The sequence below is a fragment of the Petaurus breviceps genome, unplaced genomic scaffold, assembly GCF_028583685.1.
Source record: "Petaurus breviceps papuanus isolate PSGF00001 unplaced genomic scaffold, PetGlider_PUasm1.0 37, whole genome shotgun sequence".
In the NCBI taxonomy this organism is placed as follows: domain Eukaryota; kingdom Metazoa; phylum Chordata; class Mammalia; order Diprotodontia; family Petauridae; genus Petaurus; species Petaurus breviceps.
Window position 1 is genome coordinate 96,932,403 of NW_027186296.1, and position 20,356 is coordinate 96,952,758.

General features: G+C 41.1%; 1 protein-coding gene across 2 annotated transcripts in view; it reads left to right on the forward strand.

Annotated features, from left to right (window-relative positions):
• GRK5 (G protein-coupled receptor kinase 5) overlaps positions 1–16,348 on the forward strand; it is a 314,774-nt gene extending 298,426 nt beyond the window's left edge. For both annotated transcript variants that reach the window (XM_069099074.1, XM_069099075.1), the window contains 4 exons: positions 856–993; positions 1,717–1,854; positions 5,120–5,251; positions 10,958–16,348. In XM_069099074.1, coding sequence (XP_068955175.1) covers positions 856–993; positions 1,717–1,854; positions 5,120–5,251; positions 10,958–11,056 — 507 coding nt within the window. In that variant the 3' untranslated portion in view covers positions 11,057–16,348. The remainder of the gene's footprint in view (positions 1–855; positions 994–1,716; positions 1,855–5,119; positions 5,252–10,957) is intronic.
• The last annotated feature ends 4,008 nt before the right edge of the window (positions 16,349–20,356 follow it).

A 20,356-nucleotide genomic window follows, 5' to 3' on the forward strand; every position in this document is an offset into this window, starting at 1 on the left:
TTCATGATCCAGGATAGGCTTTTCTTGGCAAAGATACAGGAGTGGTTTGCTCTTTCCTTCTCCAGTGGGTTAAGGCAAACAGAGGTTAAGTGACTTGCCCAGGGTCACACAGCTAGTGCCTGTCAGAGGCTGGATTTTAATTCAGTTCTTCCTGACCCAGAGAGCATTCTATCCATTGTGTCATTTAACTATCTCCAAACAACATCAGAAATGATAGTCTAAGTACTGAATACATGGTATAAACTGTTAGTACTCTAGAACTTTAGAGGAGGCAGCTTTGGGATTATATCTTTTGTTGTGCTTGCGGTGGTTGGGGCGGGGGGGGGGGGCGGGTTTCAGAGCAGCCAGTTAGCATAATAGAGTCTCAGGCCTCAAGTCAGTAAGACTTATCTTCCTCAATTCAAATCTGTCCTCAAATACTTAGATAAGTCACTTAACCCTGTTTGCCTCAGTTTCCTCATCTGTAAAATGAGATAGAGAACTAAATGGCAAACCACTCCTGTATCTTTGTCAAGAAAACCCCAAATGGGGTCATGAAGAGTTGGACACAACTTAAACAAAAAATGGGGTATTTTCTAGAAGCAGCAGATCTTTCCACAGGGCTTGTGTTCGAGGTCCAGCTTTAGTCCCTTTACTAGTGCTATAACTGTGGGCAAGTCACTTTTTCTCTCAACATCTGTTTCCTCATCTGTAAAAAGAAGGGGAGAATCACCCTCCTGTGGCTGTGTGGGGAGTCCTTGGTAAACTGTGAGCTAGTGAGATTTCTTTCTGAGGCTCTACGGTCCTCAGCATGTGCTTGCCTTCCTGGAGGGAATGGCCCAGAATGTTTCACTGCCCTCCCCTTATTGATTACAGCTACTAGCCAAAGATGCAAAGCAGAGGCTGGGCTGTCGAGAGGAGGGGGCTGCGGAGGTGAAGAGACACCCGTTTTTCAGGAACATGAATTTCAAGCGACTGGAAGCAGGGATGTTGGACCCTCCATTTGTACCAGACGTGAGTAACACCCCCCACTCTGACGTCTTCCCTAAAGTCACTGTTAGACCAAGGTTGGTGGAACATCAACTTTTCCAGCACGTTGAGCGTGTCTACACTGCTCTCAAAGATCATCCCAATAATAAAGGTTCGTGGAGCCCACTCTGGAAGTGTGGGAAGAGTGGCATAGCAGGAGTCAGGAGGCTTGGGTTCTAGTCTCCATTCTACCACTGACGACCTATGCAACCTTGCCCTGGGGATACTGTCTCTGGGCCTTGGCTCTGTGTCCACTCAAAGAACCTGCAGTCTAATAGAGGAAACAAGACTTGTGCACATAACAGAGGAATCCAACAGCTTGAAGCAGGGGGGTTCGAGGTGGGGGACGGGGGGAGCACTGGTTCTCCAGTCAGAACCCTCTGTTTATATCCTGCCTTCAGCAGGACCTTTAGCCTTGCTGGGGCTCTCAGTCTCTTCATCTGTAAAATGAGGCAGTTGGACAAGATGGCCTCAGAGGTCCTGTCTGTGAGCCTGCTGCAGAGCCCTGTTCCAGCTGAGTGATAGGCCAGACTAAATGACTTCTCGGTGTCTTTCCCCAGTTCTGACAGTCTGTGATTTTGTCACTCCAAGTACATGTCAGAAATGGAGTGGGCTAACCTATAGCAGCTCCTCACTGGGGCATGGACCCCGTCTGGGCCAAGCCAGTGGGGACCAGAGACTAACCCCTGCCCTTCTGCTTCTCCGTAGCCCCGGGCCGTGTACTGTAAGGATGTGTTGGACATTGAGCAGTTCTCCACAGTGAAAGGCGTCAACCTGGACCACACGGATGATGATTTCTACTCCAAGTTCTCCACAGGATCCGTATCGATTCCATGGCAAAATGAGGTGAGTGAGGACTGGGGCACAGGCTTTGTCTGTCCAGTCCATTTGGGAAGGAGGAGAGAAGAAAAAGAGATCTGTTTGTGTTCCTTGTGTTTTAGAGAGTCAGGGAGCAGGGGACAGTAACCATTAGCCAGAAGGCTGGACAAATTGCCATGAACTTTATTAACTGCTGGACAAAAGTACTAGGGGTCAGGCTTCCAGAGACTGGGGGTGCCTTGAATTTTGTTGCTGTTCAGTCGTGCCTGACTGTTTGTGACCCCATTTGGGATTTTGTTGCGAAAGATACTGGAGTGGTTTGCCATTTCCTTCTCCAGCTCATTTTACAAATGAGGAAACTGAGGCAAACAGTGACTTGCCTGGGGTCACATAGCAAGTGTCTGAGGTTAGATTTGAACTCAGGAAGATCGATGAGCCTTCCTGACTCTAGGCTGGGCACTGCCACCTAGCTGCCCCAACTCATAGTAAGCACTTAATACATGTTTATCAACTGATTGACCTGTATGACCTTAGACAAATCACCTTTACCTCCTCTGGTCTCCAAACCCTCATTGGTAAAGTAAGGAATTTGGATTTGATAACAGCAAAGGTTCTTTCCAGCTCCAAAGCTATGGTCCTGTCATTTGCTCTAGATCACATAGTAAATAGCAAGTCACAAGCTTGAACCTGGGGTCTGATGAATTCATTTGGAGGGTGCTTTGCAAAATACCATGCTGTCTCTACTCTCCTTCACAGGTCTCTCAGCAAGCTCAGCTTGGATTGGTGCATTCCTCTAGGCAGTGTAATGAGGGTACGACATAACAGGGTGGGTTAGGACCATGAAGAATCCTCATATATTGTAACCAGGACATCTTAGTCTAACTTCACTGAGAATGCTATGTGCAATCTGACTTGAGAGGGAAGAGACAATCTCTAACCACCCAATGGTGTTGGGATGTCTGTTGGGATGACCAGACTGGCCTAAGTCACAGCCCCTTCCCTCTATGAGTCGAGGGCATTCTGGAAACATGGACTGCCTGTCCTGGCACTGGCCCTTCTTGCCCTTCCCCTCACAAGCCAAAGATTATGAATGAGTCCACACCATACTGTCCACTCCCATAGCTTCCAGCACCTCCAGAGCAAAGATGACTCTAGAGTGTACCTCAAAGCAGGTAAGATATTTCACTGAGACTAGGGAGGGATGTGTTCAATCTCTAATGACTTGATCATCACCTTTAACCATAAGGTCCAGATTCTGTCACAAGTGTTAACCAGCTCCACAAAAAGAAGGAGAATTTCCATTTTAGTTTCCACATGAAACATGGCTCCTTGTTCATGGAAACTTAGCTCCTACTCACCCTTCCTCCCTGTTGGAAGCTTAGAGCTTCTCAGGCAGAAATGTTTCTAGGTTCATAGATTTAGAGCTAGAAGGAATTTCAGAGGCATCAAGTTCAATCCCCTCTTTTTACAGATGAACTGAGGCCCAGAGAGGTCAATAGATTTACCCAAGGTCACCCATATAGAAAATGAAAGAGCTGAGATTTGAACCCAAGTCCTTTATATCCAAATGGGTGCTGTTTTCTTGACTATTCTCAGACTTTCCCTTATTTTCCATCCCCAAATAGTAATAACAACAAAATAATTTATACTGGAAAGTGAGGTGGTACAGTGTACAGAGGGCTGATCCCGGAGTCAAGAAGACTCATCTTCCCAAGTTCAAATCTGGCCTCAGATACTTAGTAGCTGTGTTACCCTGGGCAAGTACTTAACCCTGTTTGCCTCAGCTTCCTCATCTGTAAAATAAATCAGAGAAGGGAATGGCAAACCACTTCAGTCTCTTTGCCAAGAAAACCACAAATGGGGTCTTGGAGAGTTGGGGCATGACTGAAAAATGACTTAACACAATTTATCCCTGTCATTTGTAAGAAATGGAACGTGACTTTAAAGGCTTTAATTGGCAATATCCTAAAACTTCATAAAGAGCATGGGGTAATGTGAGACTCTCAATCTGTGAAAGAAGAGCTTTGTATCTCTAGGCAAGCTGCTATTAATAGCAATCATGCTGCCACAACATGAGTCAGCCCAGCATGTCTGTAATAATATATACCTAGCATTTATATAGCACTTTTCTTCAAGTTTGCAAAAGAGCTTTTCGGATTTTCATTTTATCTGGCTGCCCATCTTGTGAAGGCCAAATGAAATTAGGGGAGAAAGTGCTGGGCTTGGAGACAGGAATGCCTAGCTAGGTTCAAACCTCAGCTCTTACCATTATTAGGAGTAACTGAATATAAGGAACCCATTTAGTGTCCCTGAGTCTCAGTTTCCTTCTCAGTGAAACGAGGATAATAGACCTGTAATGTCAGCCTCGCAGGGCCATTGTAAGACTTAAGTAGAATAATTCCTGAAAGGGACTTGTCAAACTTTAAAGCAAATATCAGTCGTTGTTATTGTATGGAAGTACTCTGTAAGGTGATTGCATTAATGTCTGCATTTGTGATTTTCAGTAGTGCTAAAATGTAATTTTCAATGGTCTTATTTTTAGTACTACCATGTCATTAGGGAAAGACTCAGTTAACTTTTAAAAAATGTTTAAGCTAATAAATACTGAGTAATTATCTACAAGGTCAATAAAAAGACCATCAAGATCATATACTTAAGGTAATAAAAGACCTTAGAGGCCAGATGAGTAAACTAAGGCCTGGAGAGCCTAAGTCCTAGGTCCAGTATTACACAGATAGCAAATGGAAGAATCAGAATTTGAACCCAGGTCCTCTGACTCAAAACTCAGTTCTCTTTCTACTTTTCCAAGCTTCTTCCAGGTTGAATTTTTGTGACACATAATAAGGTTCCCATGACTTTGCAGTAATAATTTTCTACTTTAATTTCCTTTAAAAATACCCCTTGGGAACTAGCCGTAGTCTCAGTTTCCTGTCTTCCCTATCTTTCTGTCTCTCACCCCTCCAGCAGGGTTTGGCCATCTCAGCACGAAGCAAGATTGAGGAGACACCTTGGGGTGCTTTCCCATCCTCCCACTAACGGAGACCTCATGCCCCCCTGCTGTTGCCTCAGTTCTTCCAAACGCATTTCTTAAAAACTAAGGCTGAGACTCTGGCGCACAGGGTTACTTTTCAGATATAAGAGCAGAAATGAAGCTTCTGGACTGTAAAATACAGTTTGTTCTTCCAGATGCCAGGGGTCTTGCTGTTTGGCTGCTTTGACTTTCTACTTTCTGTGAAAAGTAACAGGATGTGGCTTCTCTAAAGTATTTCTGGTTTTGCCTCCATTTCCCCAGATGATAGAAACTGAGTGTTTCAAGGAGTTGAATGTGTTTGGACCAAACGGTACTCTTTCACCTGACCTGAATCGGAGTTACCCTCCTGAACCGCCAAAGAAAGGCTTGCTACATCGAATATTCAAGCGGCAGGTGAGACCTCAGGCAGAGTCCAGCCACGTAACCCCCAAGTTCAAGCAGATACAGTAAAATTTTGTCATTGGTTCTCCTGCCAGAGTAAAAGAACCATGACTTTGGAGTAAGAACTTAGTTCAAATTCTAGCACTGTAGTTTATGTCTTCTGAACCTCAGTTTTCCCATCTGTAAATTAGATATAATGACACCTGTAACACCAATTTCACACAGTGGTTGTAAGGATCAGCTGAGATAATATCTAAAAAGCAATAAAAAAAAACCCCAAACTGAGCTATTTTTAGAGGGCCCAGAGGTGAAAATGAAATGATCAGCTTCCTTTGTACCATCCCCTCACCAACAGTGCAAGGGCTTCTTGGGTAGCATGTCTTCATTGGGTGGTGTAGTTGGTGTTTTGTCGAGAGAAGCATCAGGTTGTGGTTGACTTGGAGTCAGAAGACCTGAGTTTAGAATCCACTTTTGGCACTCTCTTGACAGTGTAACTTTGAACAAGTTTTCTGATCTCTAAGACAGAGGTGACAGAATCAGAGCTGGAAGGGGCCTTCAATTTCATCTAACCTAATCTACAGATGAGGCCAAGGGATTTTCCCAAGTTCAGACACAGGAAGGAAGTGACATCTTGATTCGAATCCAGTGCCTCTGGTATCAAGTCATCCAGCATTCTTTCCCCTGCTCTATGCTGATAATACCCACCCTGTCTGGCTCACAGAGTTTTTGTGAGGTTCAAAGGAGATGATGTACATAAGGCAGCCTGTACATGTAGTGACTACTGTGTTTAGAAGCAGAGAGATGGGGCATTGAGGGCTTCATCACTGAGTAGTGGCTCCATGGTCATTCTCCAGGCTCTGTCTAGGAGAGTCCAGGACCAGAATAAGTCAAATAGTTTCATAAATGGCCTTGTTGTCATTGTTCAGTCGTGTCTGACTCTTCATGACCCCATATGAAGTTTTCTTGGCAAAGATGCTGGAGTCATTTGCCATTTCCTTCTCCAGTGGATTAAGGCAAACAGAAGTTAAGTTACTTACACAGGGTCACACAGTTAGTGAGTGTCTAAGTCTGGATTTGAACTCAGGTCTTCCTAACTACAGACCCAGTGCTTTATCCACTGAGCCACCTGACTACAACAAATTTGCTCAGCTGCTAGGATCCTGGGATAGACACTGTACCAATCGAGTTAAACAGAGGTGTCACTGACATAGAGAAGTTGACAGCATAAGAAAGACAATTCTAATGTTAACAACCATAGAGGAAAGTGAGAACTGGAAGGATCTCTGAGATTAAGGGACACCATTTTATAACTTGTAAAACTAAGGCACCAGTTTGAGGAATGACTAGCCCAATATTACAGAGTAGATAGTGGCAAAACGAGATTATTGGTACAGCAGGAGAACTCTCAAACAAAGAGAGCAGAAACCTGTGACCATCCCTGACAAACCATGGCTTAGGCAAAGGGAGGGAAGAATAATTCTGGCAGTTACAGGATTAGCAAGTTCCAGGAGCTGATTCAGACTCTCCAGATTCCCTGGTTCAGTTTTGATTTTCAAAGTCCCCAAATCAGGAGAACCCAGCTATATATTCTTTCTCCAAAGAATCGCTCACTTTGCAGTCAAAAAAATACTGTAGTGGGGTGGCAGAGAATTAGGAGTCTGAAGTCAGGTGGACTGGGGGGATATGCTCATGGGTCAGATGATCTGGCTTCTGATTTCCTTTGTGGTGGTAGGTGGGAGGGGAATGGGAAGGGAGCAAGTCAGCTTCAATCTCAGGCAAAATATTAACTACATTCTATGTGCAGAAACGATGCTCAAGGTCTGGGAAGAGTCCAGGTTTAGAGGTGGCATTTTCTCTGCCCTCATGGAGCTTTCAGTCTAGCAAGGGGATAATACATGTATGTGGTACACGTGAACATATAAAAGGCAGAGTGTTGATCCAAGTCTGAGGAGACTTTCTTGGCTGGAGGGAGCTGAGTTGATATTTAAAATGTTAAGAAATGCAGGAAGGATATTGTCTTTTTTCTGATGAATCAGATCTAAGTTGAGCAATCGTTTTGGAAAATGAAAGAGCCAAAAACCTCATTTTTCTTTCCAAGGCTCTGACTAGAAATAGGAGGATGGGTGGGATTTCATCAAACAAAACAGGAGGCTGATCAGGCATTCCAGACATAGGGAACAGTGGGAGCCAAGGCCCAGAGACTGAAAAGTGTTGGGGATGTTGGATCGATGGCACATGGTCCAGAATGGCGGGAGCACATGACGCAGGTAAGGAAGTAGAATGAGAGACAGCTCAGTATTATCCTTTACTATGAGTAGTCAGTTGTGTCACACTGCCAAAGGGTCAGGAGATTCATGCATGCACATGCCAGGGAATGGGTGAGTTCCACATGATTTGAGGTATGACCTTGATGAATGTTGCCATAACTGGATCTGGGCCTAAGAAGATTAGTCTGGCTGCAGGGTTTGAGTCAATTCAACAAACATTGATTAAGCCATGAACTGTGCAGTATACCAGGGATACAAGATGGAAAACTCCATGATGCCTGACTCCTAGAGGTTTACAATGTAATTGGGAAGATGAGGAGAGTATAGAGTTTGTATAAATGGGTGTGATACAAGATAGAATGTAAGCAGGGCAAAGGAGGGAGCAGGACCACGTGCTATAAGAAAATTTGAGGAGGAAGAGATCGCATAGAGCTCAGGAGATAAAGAAGCCGATTCTTGGAGAAGCGGTATGATGGGGAGGTGAAAGCAGAGGCAGAGCCCAGGAAAGCAATGTATAGTCCAGGAAGGTGCTGAGGGCCTGCATGCTGGTGGGTCGAAAGAAGGAGGGAGAGATGGGAAAGAGATCCCTTTACCTTTCCAAGCTTAGGCTTCCCCACGTGTACATTGGGGACATGAGTACCTGCCCTATCTACTTCCTAGCACTGCTGAAGGGCTCAGATGAGATGATGGATATCACAGTATGTTACAGATGTAAGGATTTATTCCTGTTATGGGAGTGGGGGCACTAAGCTATATCATATTCTTTTGCCTCTTCACACAATTCCTACCAACTTCTTAGCTCTCCTTTTGGCTCATCCCTGCTCTAGGCTCCAGGACAGAGAGGACAGGGCTTAACAGCAAAAAGTACAGATACCACAGTGTTTTGGAAAAGCCATTCTGGAGGGACGGGGCAGATGGGTGGGGAGAGCCTCTTTGAGGATGCTGTGAAAAGGGAGGGCCCAGAGATCTCCAGCCTGTTTCAGGTTTCCTGAGGGACACAGGAGCCCTGAAGAGTTTTGGAATATGGGAGCAACCATGGAGATTCAGGGCATGGATGTGGTCTATAAAAAATTACATTAAAACCACCTCCATTTCCTTTGATATGTCTTTGTCCCAAATCCAGTGATATGGAATTCTTTTGTACCATTCACCAACTTTTGAGTGGAGTTGGGAGGAGAAAGGAAGAGACTGGAGCAGCAGGTCTGGAAATTTCCTTTCCTGCTACCCCTGTGAAGGCTCCCTCCTCAGCCCCATGATCCTTTGCAATGCTCTCCTCCCTCTCCTCCCCCACCCAACCAAAGGAAGCCAAAGCTGCAGCTCATTTCCCCCTTGAGGAATGGCTATTCCTAGAGCCAAGAAAAGCCAGTTTGCCCTATCTGTGCAGAGCAGCAGGTACCTTTCCTCCACAGAATAGTTGCTGGGAATTGCGATGTCTTCCTATTGCCCAGTCATCAGGCTGGACCAGATGCTCCTCAGAAGGTCTTGGGGGAAATTGCAGATTCCTTAAAAGAAAGAGGAACAGGAGTTTGCATCGAGCAAATTCCAGTCCTTCTCACGATGCTATGAATGCTTGGTTAGAAATTCTGAACAAAAAGAAAACTTTAGTAGCTAAAAATGCTCTAAGTTGTCACCACCAGGACAACACAGCTGCCACTAATTTTCTCAGGCCCTCCTCTTTCAAAGCATCTGGAAGCTAAAGGGGTCTGCCATGCCCTTTTTCCTACCTCTTCCCTTTGTCTATTAGATGACTGCCAGTATCGCTCCAGTGATTTCTCATCAAGTCTCATGGAGGCAAATGATCCACAGATGCCCTCGTAAGACCTTAGAATGTCTCCATGGAGGATGTGACCTAATGGAAATCTTCAGGGAGGCTAGAAAAGCACCTCTATGGCAGTAACTGAGCTCGACTTAGGGTGTAATTTAATTCCAAATCCAGCAGTGGATTTGGAATCACAGGACATAAGGTCAAATCTCAGCTTTCCAACTTACTCCCTTTACAGCCCTGGACAGGCTGCTTTCCTTCTCTCAATCTGTTTCCTGATTGGCAAAATGAGGCAGCTGGGCTAGCTATCTCTAAAGTTCTTTCCAGCTCTGAATCCTGGGTGGTGTAGTCGGTAGAACTCCAGACCTGGAGTCAGGAAGATCTGAGTTCAAATATGGCTTCATATACCTAATAGCTGTGTGACCCTGAGCAAATCACTTAATCTCTGTTTGCCTCAGTTTCCTCATCTGTAAAATGGGGATCATTATAGCACCTACCTCCCAGGGTTTTCATGAGGATAAAATGACATAATAATTGTAAAGTACTCAGCACAATGCCTAACACATTGTAAGTGTTATACATAAAAGTTAGCTGCTATTATTATTATGGTGTTCAATACCCAAGAGTTCATTAGATAAATGTTAATGACTCAGAATTCTCACTTAGAAGTTCACTAAGAAGGAATTCAGAAATAAAATCACCTGATAAACAAGTGGATTTCGGACTGGAGATTAGAAATGTTGTCACTGCCCAAGCATCCCCTGCAAAACTGGGAGATCCTGAAGCTCACTGAGCCCTAAAAAGAACAATCTATATGTCACAGGGATCAGGCTGTGAATGCAACAAGTACAACTTTAAAAAGTTTATCATGATACCATAAAGCTCCATAAGACATTGCACTGATAAGCAATGCTTACTTGAGTTAGAATTAATTATTACTGTAAGCTTAGTGTGCACAGAGAAAGCACATGGTCTTAGAAAAGCATGGATAGATTTGCACGAGATAACAAAGAGCAAAATGAGCAGAACCAAGAGGATGTTGTATACAATAATAGCAATATTATTTTAAGAACAACTTTGAGCAAATAAGTCATTTTGACTATTATAAATACCCCAATTAACCATAAAGGACATATGAAGGAAGATACTATCTGCATCTAAAGAAAGAACTGATAAATAAATGTATAGAATGATTTTACATATATATACATATATGTGTTTGTATGTGTGTGTATATATATGTATATATATTTGTGTCTGATGGTAGCCATCTCTACTGTGGCAGGGAGTCAGGGCGAGGGTAAGGGAAGGGAAGAAAAAAAGAAATCTACATGATAGATATATATTTAAAAGGAATAGCAAGTTGTACATAATAGATTTGCAGTTTCATGTACAATCATCTTTTTTATTATACTGTGTTATGGAAATGCTTGTTTTGTTCCATAAATTAAAAATAAAATGAATAAAAATTTAAAATAAAATAAAACCATGGAGAGTAAGAAATGGGCAGAGACAGGGAGATGACCCCGGTCTGCACCTGTCTTCATTTCTTTCCCCAAGCTTAAATACTACACAAGGGGTCCTGCCTTACAGAGAGTTGGGGATGTTTCCTTTTAAATGTTTGCTTAGGTTATGAGATGTCTGTCTCTATGTCATTGTAGTAGGTCTAATGGTTTTTCTCTCTTCCAGCACCAGAATAACTCCAAGAGTACTACTAATTCCAAGGCGAATTTTAACCATCACATCAACTCCAACCATGTCCGTTCAAACTCTACTGGAAGCAGCTAGTTTCAGCTCAAATCTGGGAGTTTTAAATGGGGCCACACCCTAGTCCTTCCACTTTAGAAACAGAGCTCCTGCCAACAAGCGCCTGGTACCACCATCAACTGAGTCAGGCCAGTGCTTCCGCCTCTCCGAAAACCAGAAAGAGGCCCTGTCCAAACCTTAGAAGTGGAGCCTCCAATTTTCCTGAAGAAAATCCCACTCAGGTCTGTTTTTCCGGAGGCAGCCCTTGGACATCTGGTGTGATGGCACTGGGTCTCTGTAGAACATTGCAATAGAAATTCAACAGATAAGACAACTTGCACGTATTTAAATAGCATCATACCTAGAACTGAATTTTGTCCTTATTATTTTTAAAGAAAAGTTTTGTAAATTTCTCTGTCTCAGTTTACATTTTGTATATTTGTATTTAAATGAAAGTCAGACTTTGAGGGTGTATATTTTCTGTGCAGTCGTTGTAAAGCCATGTGTTTTAAGACATTGAGGGGAAAAGGGAGGGAAGGGGGGTGGGATTTTAAAAATGTGACTCAAGACTTCCAGAGCCTCAATTGAAAAATTGTTGTTTTTATTAACTGCAGAGAATTACTCCAGTTTCACATTAGTTAATGGATTATATTTCCATACATGCATTTGATGGCACAATTTATTCCTAACTAACTTATATTCCTTTGTATATTTGATTTATAGCAACACTGCATACAATTTCTCTGTTAGTTTGTAACATCTTGTATTAAATGCTGAAAAAAAAGGAAAAGAAAAAAAGGGCACACTTGTGACTTAACCCTATTTGAGAATTTCCTCCATATGAAGCTAGGACCTGCTGACACCATTGAGTTTAGCGCCAGGTGTTTGTTTTTTTTTCATAGATCATCAAAATATTTGTGGTGTGATTTGGGGTCCTGTTTTCCATTCTCCATTCCCTTTTTCACATCAGAAATAGTCTTCAGGGAGAGGAAGTATGGTCAGGGTATAGAACACTTTGGGCCATTGGTCCCTGGGCAGAGGATATTGTCCTTCCTACCTAGTGTGTCCTGACTTCTTGTTTCCATACATTTCCCTAAAGTTGTTTGTTTGTTTGTTTGTTTTAAGAGGGAAATGTAAGAATAATGAAAATTAAAGGAAATCCCAAGTGTCTTAAACTGTTACAAACAAAAAGGAATCTAGACATAAGAAAAGTGTATATCAGCTCTAATGTTTGATTGAGAATAATAAAAATGAGAAGGAAGATTTCCTGAGACTTTTTGGTACCTCTGCATGTAACAGAGATTCCTTCTGAGGCTTCCTAGAGAGAAGGAACATAGTAGAACAGAACAGAAAAAGATTAAATTGGGCCTCTTATGCAAATTCCTCCTGATTCCTATATTAATAGTGAGTGAAGGGGTCTCTAGTTACAGAGCCCAGCATATGCGTAGGTTGGTAAATAGCGAAAGATCAGGCAGGGGTGTATTTCCCTGGTTTCTCTGGTCCGAAGGTGGCTGACCCATGGAGAGAACCAGTGACCAAAATGGTGGCACTTGAGAGGTCAAAGACAGTTCTGACTTGAGAAAATAGGTAAGGGTGACAGCCACCCTTCCAAGGTCAGATCAGAGGTTGGAAACAAAGAAGGCCCTTCCAAGAATCTGAAAATACAAATTAGAAATGTAGGTGGTAACCAGAGTCAGGATCAACAGAACCAAAATGGGTAAAAGATTTCTGGAGACAGTTTCAGTGTCAAAGGATCAGAAGATGATAGATAAAATTGGAAGCAACTTCAAAGGTCATCTTGTCCTACCCCCTCATTTAACAGATGAGGAAACTGAGGTCTAGAAATGTTAAGTAACTTGTCTAGGGTCGTACTTCCATGTATACAGTTTCATCCCTAACACTGGGTTCCCCAGTCTCCCGTCTAACAAAGAGACATTGAACAAATTGTCCTACTCTCACACTAGCACCCCAAGGGCTCCCACCTCAGTAAGGTGAGCAGTGGATTAACCTGACTCCTCTCAAGGCATGCCAGGATTTGCTGCCATCATTTCACATGGCCTTCTGCACGTCTGGGCTATCATTTAGTGGATTGCCAATGTTTGTGGAGGAGACCACTCAGAGCTTACTTTACTTGGGTGAATTAAATAATAATGGGATGAGTTTTCAGGGAGAATATTGTGTGAGAGTTAAATTCACAACCTAATTTCATAATCATAGAATGTTTGAATTATAAGGGACTTTAGATATTCAGCCCCTTCATTTTATATATGGGGAAATTGAGGCCCAGAGATGAAAAGTTATTTGCCCCAAACACACGACTAGCAAATGGTAGAACCCCATCCTTAGATCCTAAACTTTGGTTATGTGCCTTTCGGGAAGTACCCATATGCTAGAAAAGGAGGTAGAAAATTGGGCTGTATAATTTTGAGGTGGTTCTACAAATAAATGGGAGAAAAGAAATGTTTTAATTTCCCTCACATGCTTTTAATTTGTAGTGTTAATTTCCTGGACCAGTTCTTGGACTAATTGGCCAACCAATTTCCTTGGGTTGGATTGGAGGTAAATATGACCATCCTCCTTTGCCATTTTGCCAAGGAAATGGAAATACCTTTGGATAGCAGTATCAAGTCCCACAACCTTGCTGATCTTCCCTGTCAGTGAAAGAATGGAAGATCATTCTTTAAAAGCCATGAACCCAAAAGACCATCTGACATTAATGGCTTCTCTCTATCCAGTCTGTTGAGATTCAAAACTCTATATATGAGTTAGTATTGGGAGAAAATGTTCATGCTTTAAGAAGATGGTAATAGTTGTTTCAGTGTCAAAATACCATACTGATTTTAAATCCCCTGAGGAACATTCAAGAAAACTTTAAATAGGGGTCCTACTGTTTTTTTTTATAGTCCTTGGTTTACTTGTACTATATCAAAAGCACAGGTCTCAACATTGATTCCTAGAAAGACTTGAGGCTAGCCTTCTCTCTTTATAACTGCCATAAATATTCATCAGAGTTGCAGCTGAGGTTACTTTGCTGCTAAGCCCCCCCCCCATATCATTTGAGCCAAAAGGCCAGTGCCCAGCTGTTACAAGAGAGCACCTCATTAAAGCAAAGTCCAAGAGACTGTCCATCCATATCCCCAACCTCTTAAGTCAATCATCAGAAAGTCCTTCCCCCCAAGTTTCATCTTCTACATCTGTTTTAAGACCAAAAAAAGTAGTTATTTGTGCAGACATCTTTGGATGATCTGAGGTTTAAAAAGAAAATTGAACTCTATGAGGAAGAATTTCTCTTTAAGGATGTGGTTTTGTGCACAATTAGTCAATTGACATAGTGCCTTTGAGGTGAGACCCAAGGAATGGGCCCTGAGTTGTACAGAAACGTGTTCTCTTTGTCTACTTCTGTCTTCAGTAAGACAGTGGTTGTCCCTGAACTCACATGATCCATTATTGAGTGCCCTCTGTGGTTCTGGGGACCACCCAAGATACCGAGGAGACAGAATCCCCCTGCACACACACACACACACACACACACACACACAAACACAGACACACACACACACACACACACACACACTTCTCAGGGAGCTGATATCCTAGGAGGCAGTTTCCATAGTAGACAGAAACATTCTTCCTCTTTGTTATCAATGATCAAAGAAAAATACTTAAAACAAGAGAATAAATCTATTAAGCACCTACTGTGTGCAAAGCACTGTGCTAAGCGCTTTATCAATATTATCTCATTGGATAATATAGTTTCAGAATTCTGCACAGATTTCCATAGCTGCCCCCTTGACTCCACACCATCTTCCACTGCATGTTGAACAGCCACAAGAATATGCACCTTCCTTCTAAGGTGCGTTGTTCTTTGCCAATGGGAACATAGTCATCCTTGGTTTTGTTTTGGTTTGTTTTCTGGCGGGGTTAGTTCTACTACTGCTTAAACTAGAGTGGTCAGTAGCTTGATTAAATTACATCATCGCTTTACAGGGTAATGATTCAGGGACAGATTTTGCCTTGGGTTCCAGATACATGCACATGACTGACTCCACTGGCTTCAGTGGATGCTGCTTGGGAGCAGAATTTGCCCTCAGATCCTTAAAATTCCATTTGGGATACAGATTGTCTTGAGTGCCTTCCTGTGAAGACAAGACAGTCTTCTAAGAGACCAGAAATTCCTATGCCTTGCTTGAATGATTATCAAGGAACATCCACAGTGCTGAAACTCCTCTTCCATTCCCATCCCCCTTTTCCTGAAGAAGTCACATCATTTCAAGTCTTTTCCTTTGCCGGCTGTTGGCCAGATGTTCTACCAATGCCAAGACTCTTCTAGCACATGACTAAACCAACAGAATGAGCACACCTCTTGGGCAGTTTCCTTTGGAGGCACTTCAGTCTTGGGTTGGGGCCAAGTCAACCTCCCTTGGCAAGCAGAACAAGAAGAATTAAGAGCTTGGTGTCCCTGGATTTTAGGAGAACCATCAGGTCTCTTGGCAATCAGGTGCCCCCAAGAAAACTCCACCCCCTAATGATGAATACATAGTATATCCTATCCAGGTAATCTTTGTACTTACGCCTCCCTCCTTACTGCATAGCTCCTGAGTGGGCTTCTGGAGTCACATGAACAACTGAATGTGTCCTCTTTGAGTTGCTGTTCTATTTTTAATATGAGACACACTGGTGTGACTTTTAACATTTTGGCCTTTGCTCAGGAAGGTGAAGGGCATACAGATTTCTTCGTTCAGTTTCACATCATATAGGTCATGAATGATGGTCCGCAACATCTCTCATAAGTATCTTCACCTGCTTAAACAACCAGTCAGCCTTCCCCATTTAAACACCAACATTAAAGATTCACACTCATACCCAAGGACATATTTCCAGTTTGATTTTCAAAACCTGCTCTACTGTGGTCAAGATATGTACATATTTGGAAATGTCGTGTTCTCTCCAAGAGGGAAAGGGCTTTTCCAAAGGATTTAGATGTGACTATTATGAGTCAGTTGGAAAGTCATTTTTGTAAGCACTCCAAAACAAATGTTCTTGGTTAGTAGTTCATGACTTTTGATCTTGTTTTAATAATAATGATAATAATAAGAATAACCATCATTCCAGCATCTTAAGATTTCTCTCTCTCCTTTTTTTTCTGGAAGATTTTCACACTGTTTGATAAAACTAGTGCTGTTTCTGAGGTTATTCTGGAGATAGTGGTTTTTGTGTTCCCTGGCTGCCCTAATTCTCTGTACATTCTAATAACGTCACAGTGCTGCTGTATCTAGATCAAACCACTGTTTTGTTTTGTTTTTTAGAAAAATAAATTCCTTAATTTAAAAAAAACATGAAATTTCATGCATTTTTGTCCTAGGCATTCTGTATAGGCTTATACATCATCTGCATGTAGGTTCTGCATGGAGACACCTGCAGCTACTAATCATTATTTATACTTGATAGTTGGCATTGGTCACTGCACTTGACAAGGTTTAAACCTTTATTCTCTAACTTCTTCATTCAACATTGGTCAACTATCTGGCTTCCACAAAGGTCTGTGCTTAGTATTGAAAGGCATTTATTAAGTACCTGCCATAGCAAATACACTGTGCTTGGTGCTAGATAGACAAAGACCAAGATAAAAAGAATCCCTGCCCTTAGGGAGCTTATATTCTAGGAGATACAAAGATGAATAGAATCAGAATCATAAAATCTGGGTGTTAAGTAACCTCCAAGGTCATAAAAGACTAGATCTAGTCTTACCTGAAGCACAACTTACATATGAAAAATCCCTAATGATTAGTCATCTAAACTCCATTGAACATCTGCAGTAAGAAGGAATTCTCTACCTCTTCAGACAGTTCATTTAATAATTAAAAAACTTTGGCTATATTAAGAAGTTCTTTATATAAAGCCATAATCTGTATCCCTATAATTTGTATCTATGATACTTTAAGTGTATAATGTAAAACATACAAAATGTTTATATAAATTCAATTACAAAATGTTCCATAAAGAAATTAAGAACAATTTATATAGTTAAAGAAATATTCATTGCTCATGGCTAGACTGTGCCAATATAATAAAAATGATAATACTACTAAAGTTAATTTATGGTTTTAATGTTATATCAATCAAATTATCAAAGGAAGAATTTGATAAAATAACAAAATTTGGGGAAAAAATCTAGAATACCAAAGGAAAAGAGGAAATTGGGATGAAAAAGAAATAGTACTACCAGATCTCAAGCAGTAATCATCAAAATCATTTGGTATTGGTTTAAAAAATAGATCAATGGAACAGAATAGACAAGGAACAATCAGAAACAATGGCCAGATGTTCCACCAGTGCCAAGACTCTTCTAGCACATGACTAAACCAACAGAATGAGTACACCTCTTGGACAGTTTCCTTTGGAGGCACATCAATCTTGGGTTGGGGCTAAGTCAACCTCCCTTGGCAGGCAGAAAAAGAAGAATCAAGAGTTTGGTGTCCCTGGATTTTAGGAGAACCATCAGGTCTCTTGGCAATCAGGTGCCCCCAAGAAATCTTGCCTACTAATGATGAATTCTGTCCAGGTAATCTTTGTACTTATGTCTCCCTCCTTACTGCATAGCTCCTGAGTGGGCTTCAGGAGTCACATGAACAACTGAATATGTCCTCTTTGAGTTTCTGTTCTATTTTTAATTTGGGACACATTGGTGTGACTTTTAACATTTTGGCCTTTGCTAGGGAAGGTGAAGGGCATACAGATTTCTTCATGCAGCTTCAAATTGCATAGGTCATGAATGATGGCCCACAAACCATCATAAAATCTGGGTGTTAAAGTAACCTCCAAGGTCATAAAGGACTTAGACCAGGTCTAGTCCCACCTGAAACATAATTTACATATGAAAAATGTTCGATAAACCAGAAAATAGAAATTAGCTAGGAAAGTACTCCCTTTTTGATTAAAAACAAAACTACTGGGAAAATTGGGACAAGGCCTGGCAGAACTTAGGCCTAGACCAACACTATATTCCATAATACATATTAAATTGGTATGCAGTCTTAATATTAAAATCTATATCATTTAAAAAAAACAAATAGACAAAAAGCAGATCACATACTTTACACTGCTTTGGGTAGGCAATATATTCCTAACCAAAGAAGGTATTAAGGCAATTACAAAAGATAAAATAGATAGCTCTGAGTATATGAAACCAAAAAGCTTCTCACAAGCAAAATTAATGCCCTAAGAAGCAGTTGAATGAGGGAAAAAAAAACTTTGCATCCAATTTTTTTTCTGATAAGGATTTGGTGTCAAGCTACATAAACAACTAACTGATAATTAATAGTTAAGAACAAAAGTCATTCTCCAGTAGACAAATGGTCACAGGATATGAACAAACAGTTCTCAAAAGAAAAATTTTAACTATTAACAGCCATATGAAAGAAGGTTCCAAAAATCACTAATCATAGGAGAATTGCAAATTAAAACAACCCCAAAATTTTACCTAATATCCTAAAAATTGGTAGATATGACAAATGATGGAAATAATTGATGTTGAAGGGGTTCTGGGCAGACAAGCACACTAATGCATTATTGGTGGAGCTATGAAGTGGTACAATCATTTTGGAAAGCAATTTGGAATTGTACAAATAAAGTAACTTTAAAATGTCCATACTCTAGTGGGACCTAGAAATTCCACTACTAATCTTATAGTCAAGGGAGACCATGGATAGAAGAAAGTTCCCATATAGATCAAAATGTTTACAGCAACACTTTTTGTGATAACAAAGAATTGGAATCAAAGTAGATACTCATTGCTTGGGGAATGACTAAACAAATTATGGTATATGAATGAAATGAAATATTACTGTGTTGTAACAAATTATAAGTATGATGAATACAGAGTAGCATAGACTTACATGAACTGATCCGAAGTAAATGGAATCAAGAAAACTTTAGATACAATGACCACAATATAAATGGAAAGAATATCCACAAAATAAACAAAAGTGAATGTAACAAATGAAAGGGGGAAAAGAGTATGGCTCTAAAGAAGAGATATGAGAAAACAGACCCAATCTTTCGTTGAGGTTAAAGAACCACAGATGTGGTATATTACCATATTTGGGGACTTTTTCAACGTATTGATCAATTTTGCTGATTTTTCTCTTCTTTTTTTTCTTTAAAGATTTAATTTGGGATAGTTCTCTGGGAGAGAGTGGGGAAGAATGCTGGGGAAATTTTTGAAGACACTTTAAAAAGATCAATAAGATTTAGCTCAAAAACTTTGTAAAGTAAGAAAAGGATGAAGAGAAAAAATCAGTAAAATGAATATGTTCCACCTGCCTAAACTTGAATAAGTCAATCCATCAATAAACATTTATTAAATGCCTGCTTTGTGCCAGGCACTGTGCTACACACTGGGGATACAAAAAAAAAAAAAGGCAAAATACAGTCTCTGCCCTTAAGGAGCTTATGATCTAATGGGAGAGACAACACACAAAAGAAATCTATACAAAGCAAGCTATATATCAGATAAGTAGGATTTAATTAACAGAGGGAAGGCACTGGAATTAAGAGGGGTTAGAACAGATTTCCTCTAGAAGGTGTGGTTTTAGTTGGGACTCAAAGGAAGACAAGGAAATTCAGTAGTCAGAGGAGAGGAGGGAGAATGTTCTAGGCATGGAGAACAGCCAGAGAGAATGCCTGTGAGATGAGATGGCATGTGTGGTGGTTAATTAATAATAACAGAGGAAGTAATCCAAACAGTATGATTTATTAGCAAAACAGGCATAATAAATGGGTCAGTGGACTCCCCAGCCAGTCCAAAGACTCTGAAAAGAGAGTGAAACATATTTTTATGTATTAAAATAATTAATCAAATGAAACCAATTAATTATAAGAAAACAACCAGGATACAAACCAGGATACAAAATTAGGTGATCTGATTTCTAATTGGAGGAAAGATTATGGATTTTCCAAGTTGAGAAGGGGGGTGAGTGAGTTTCAGTCAAGTTGGGAAGGGAACAAGTAGGTTTCAGGGTCTTTTCCCAGAATTGAGAGATGCTAATTAATTGCATCCACCTGCACTTATGAAACAATAGATGGCTTATACCATCTGATTTCCCACGGATGATTTGCAGAAAAACAACAAGTTGGGGGGGGGGGGATTACATGTGGCAGCGCAAGATGGAGTCAGTGTTCTTGAGGTAGATTCTAATCGTTCTCTTGATTCCCACTCCAAACAACTCCATTTTGTGACTGGCCTTCACACCATCCAGTCGATTGTCCTGTTCGCAAACAGCCAGAAATCCTGTGTCATTGGATTTAAGAGTGTTGGGGAACAAGGTGTAAGAAGGCTGGAAA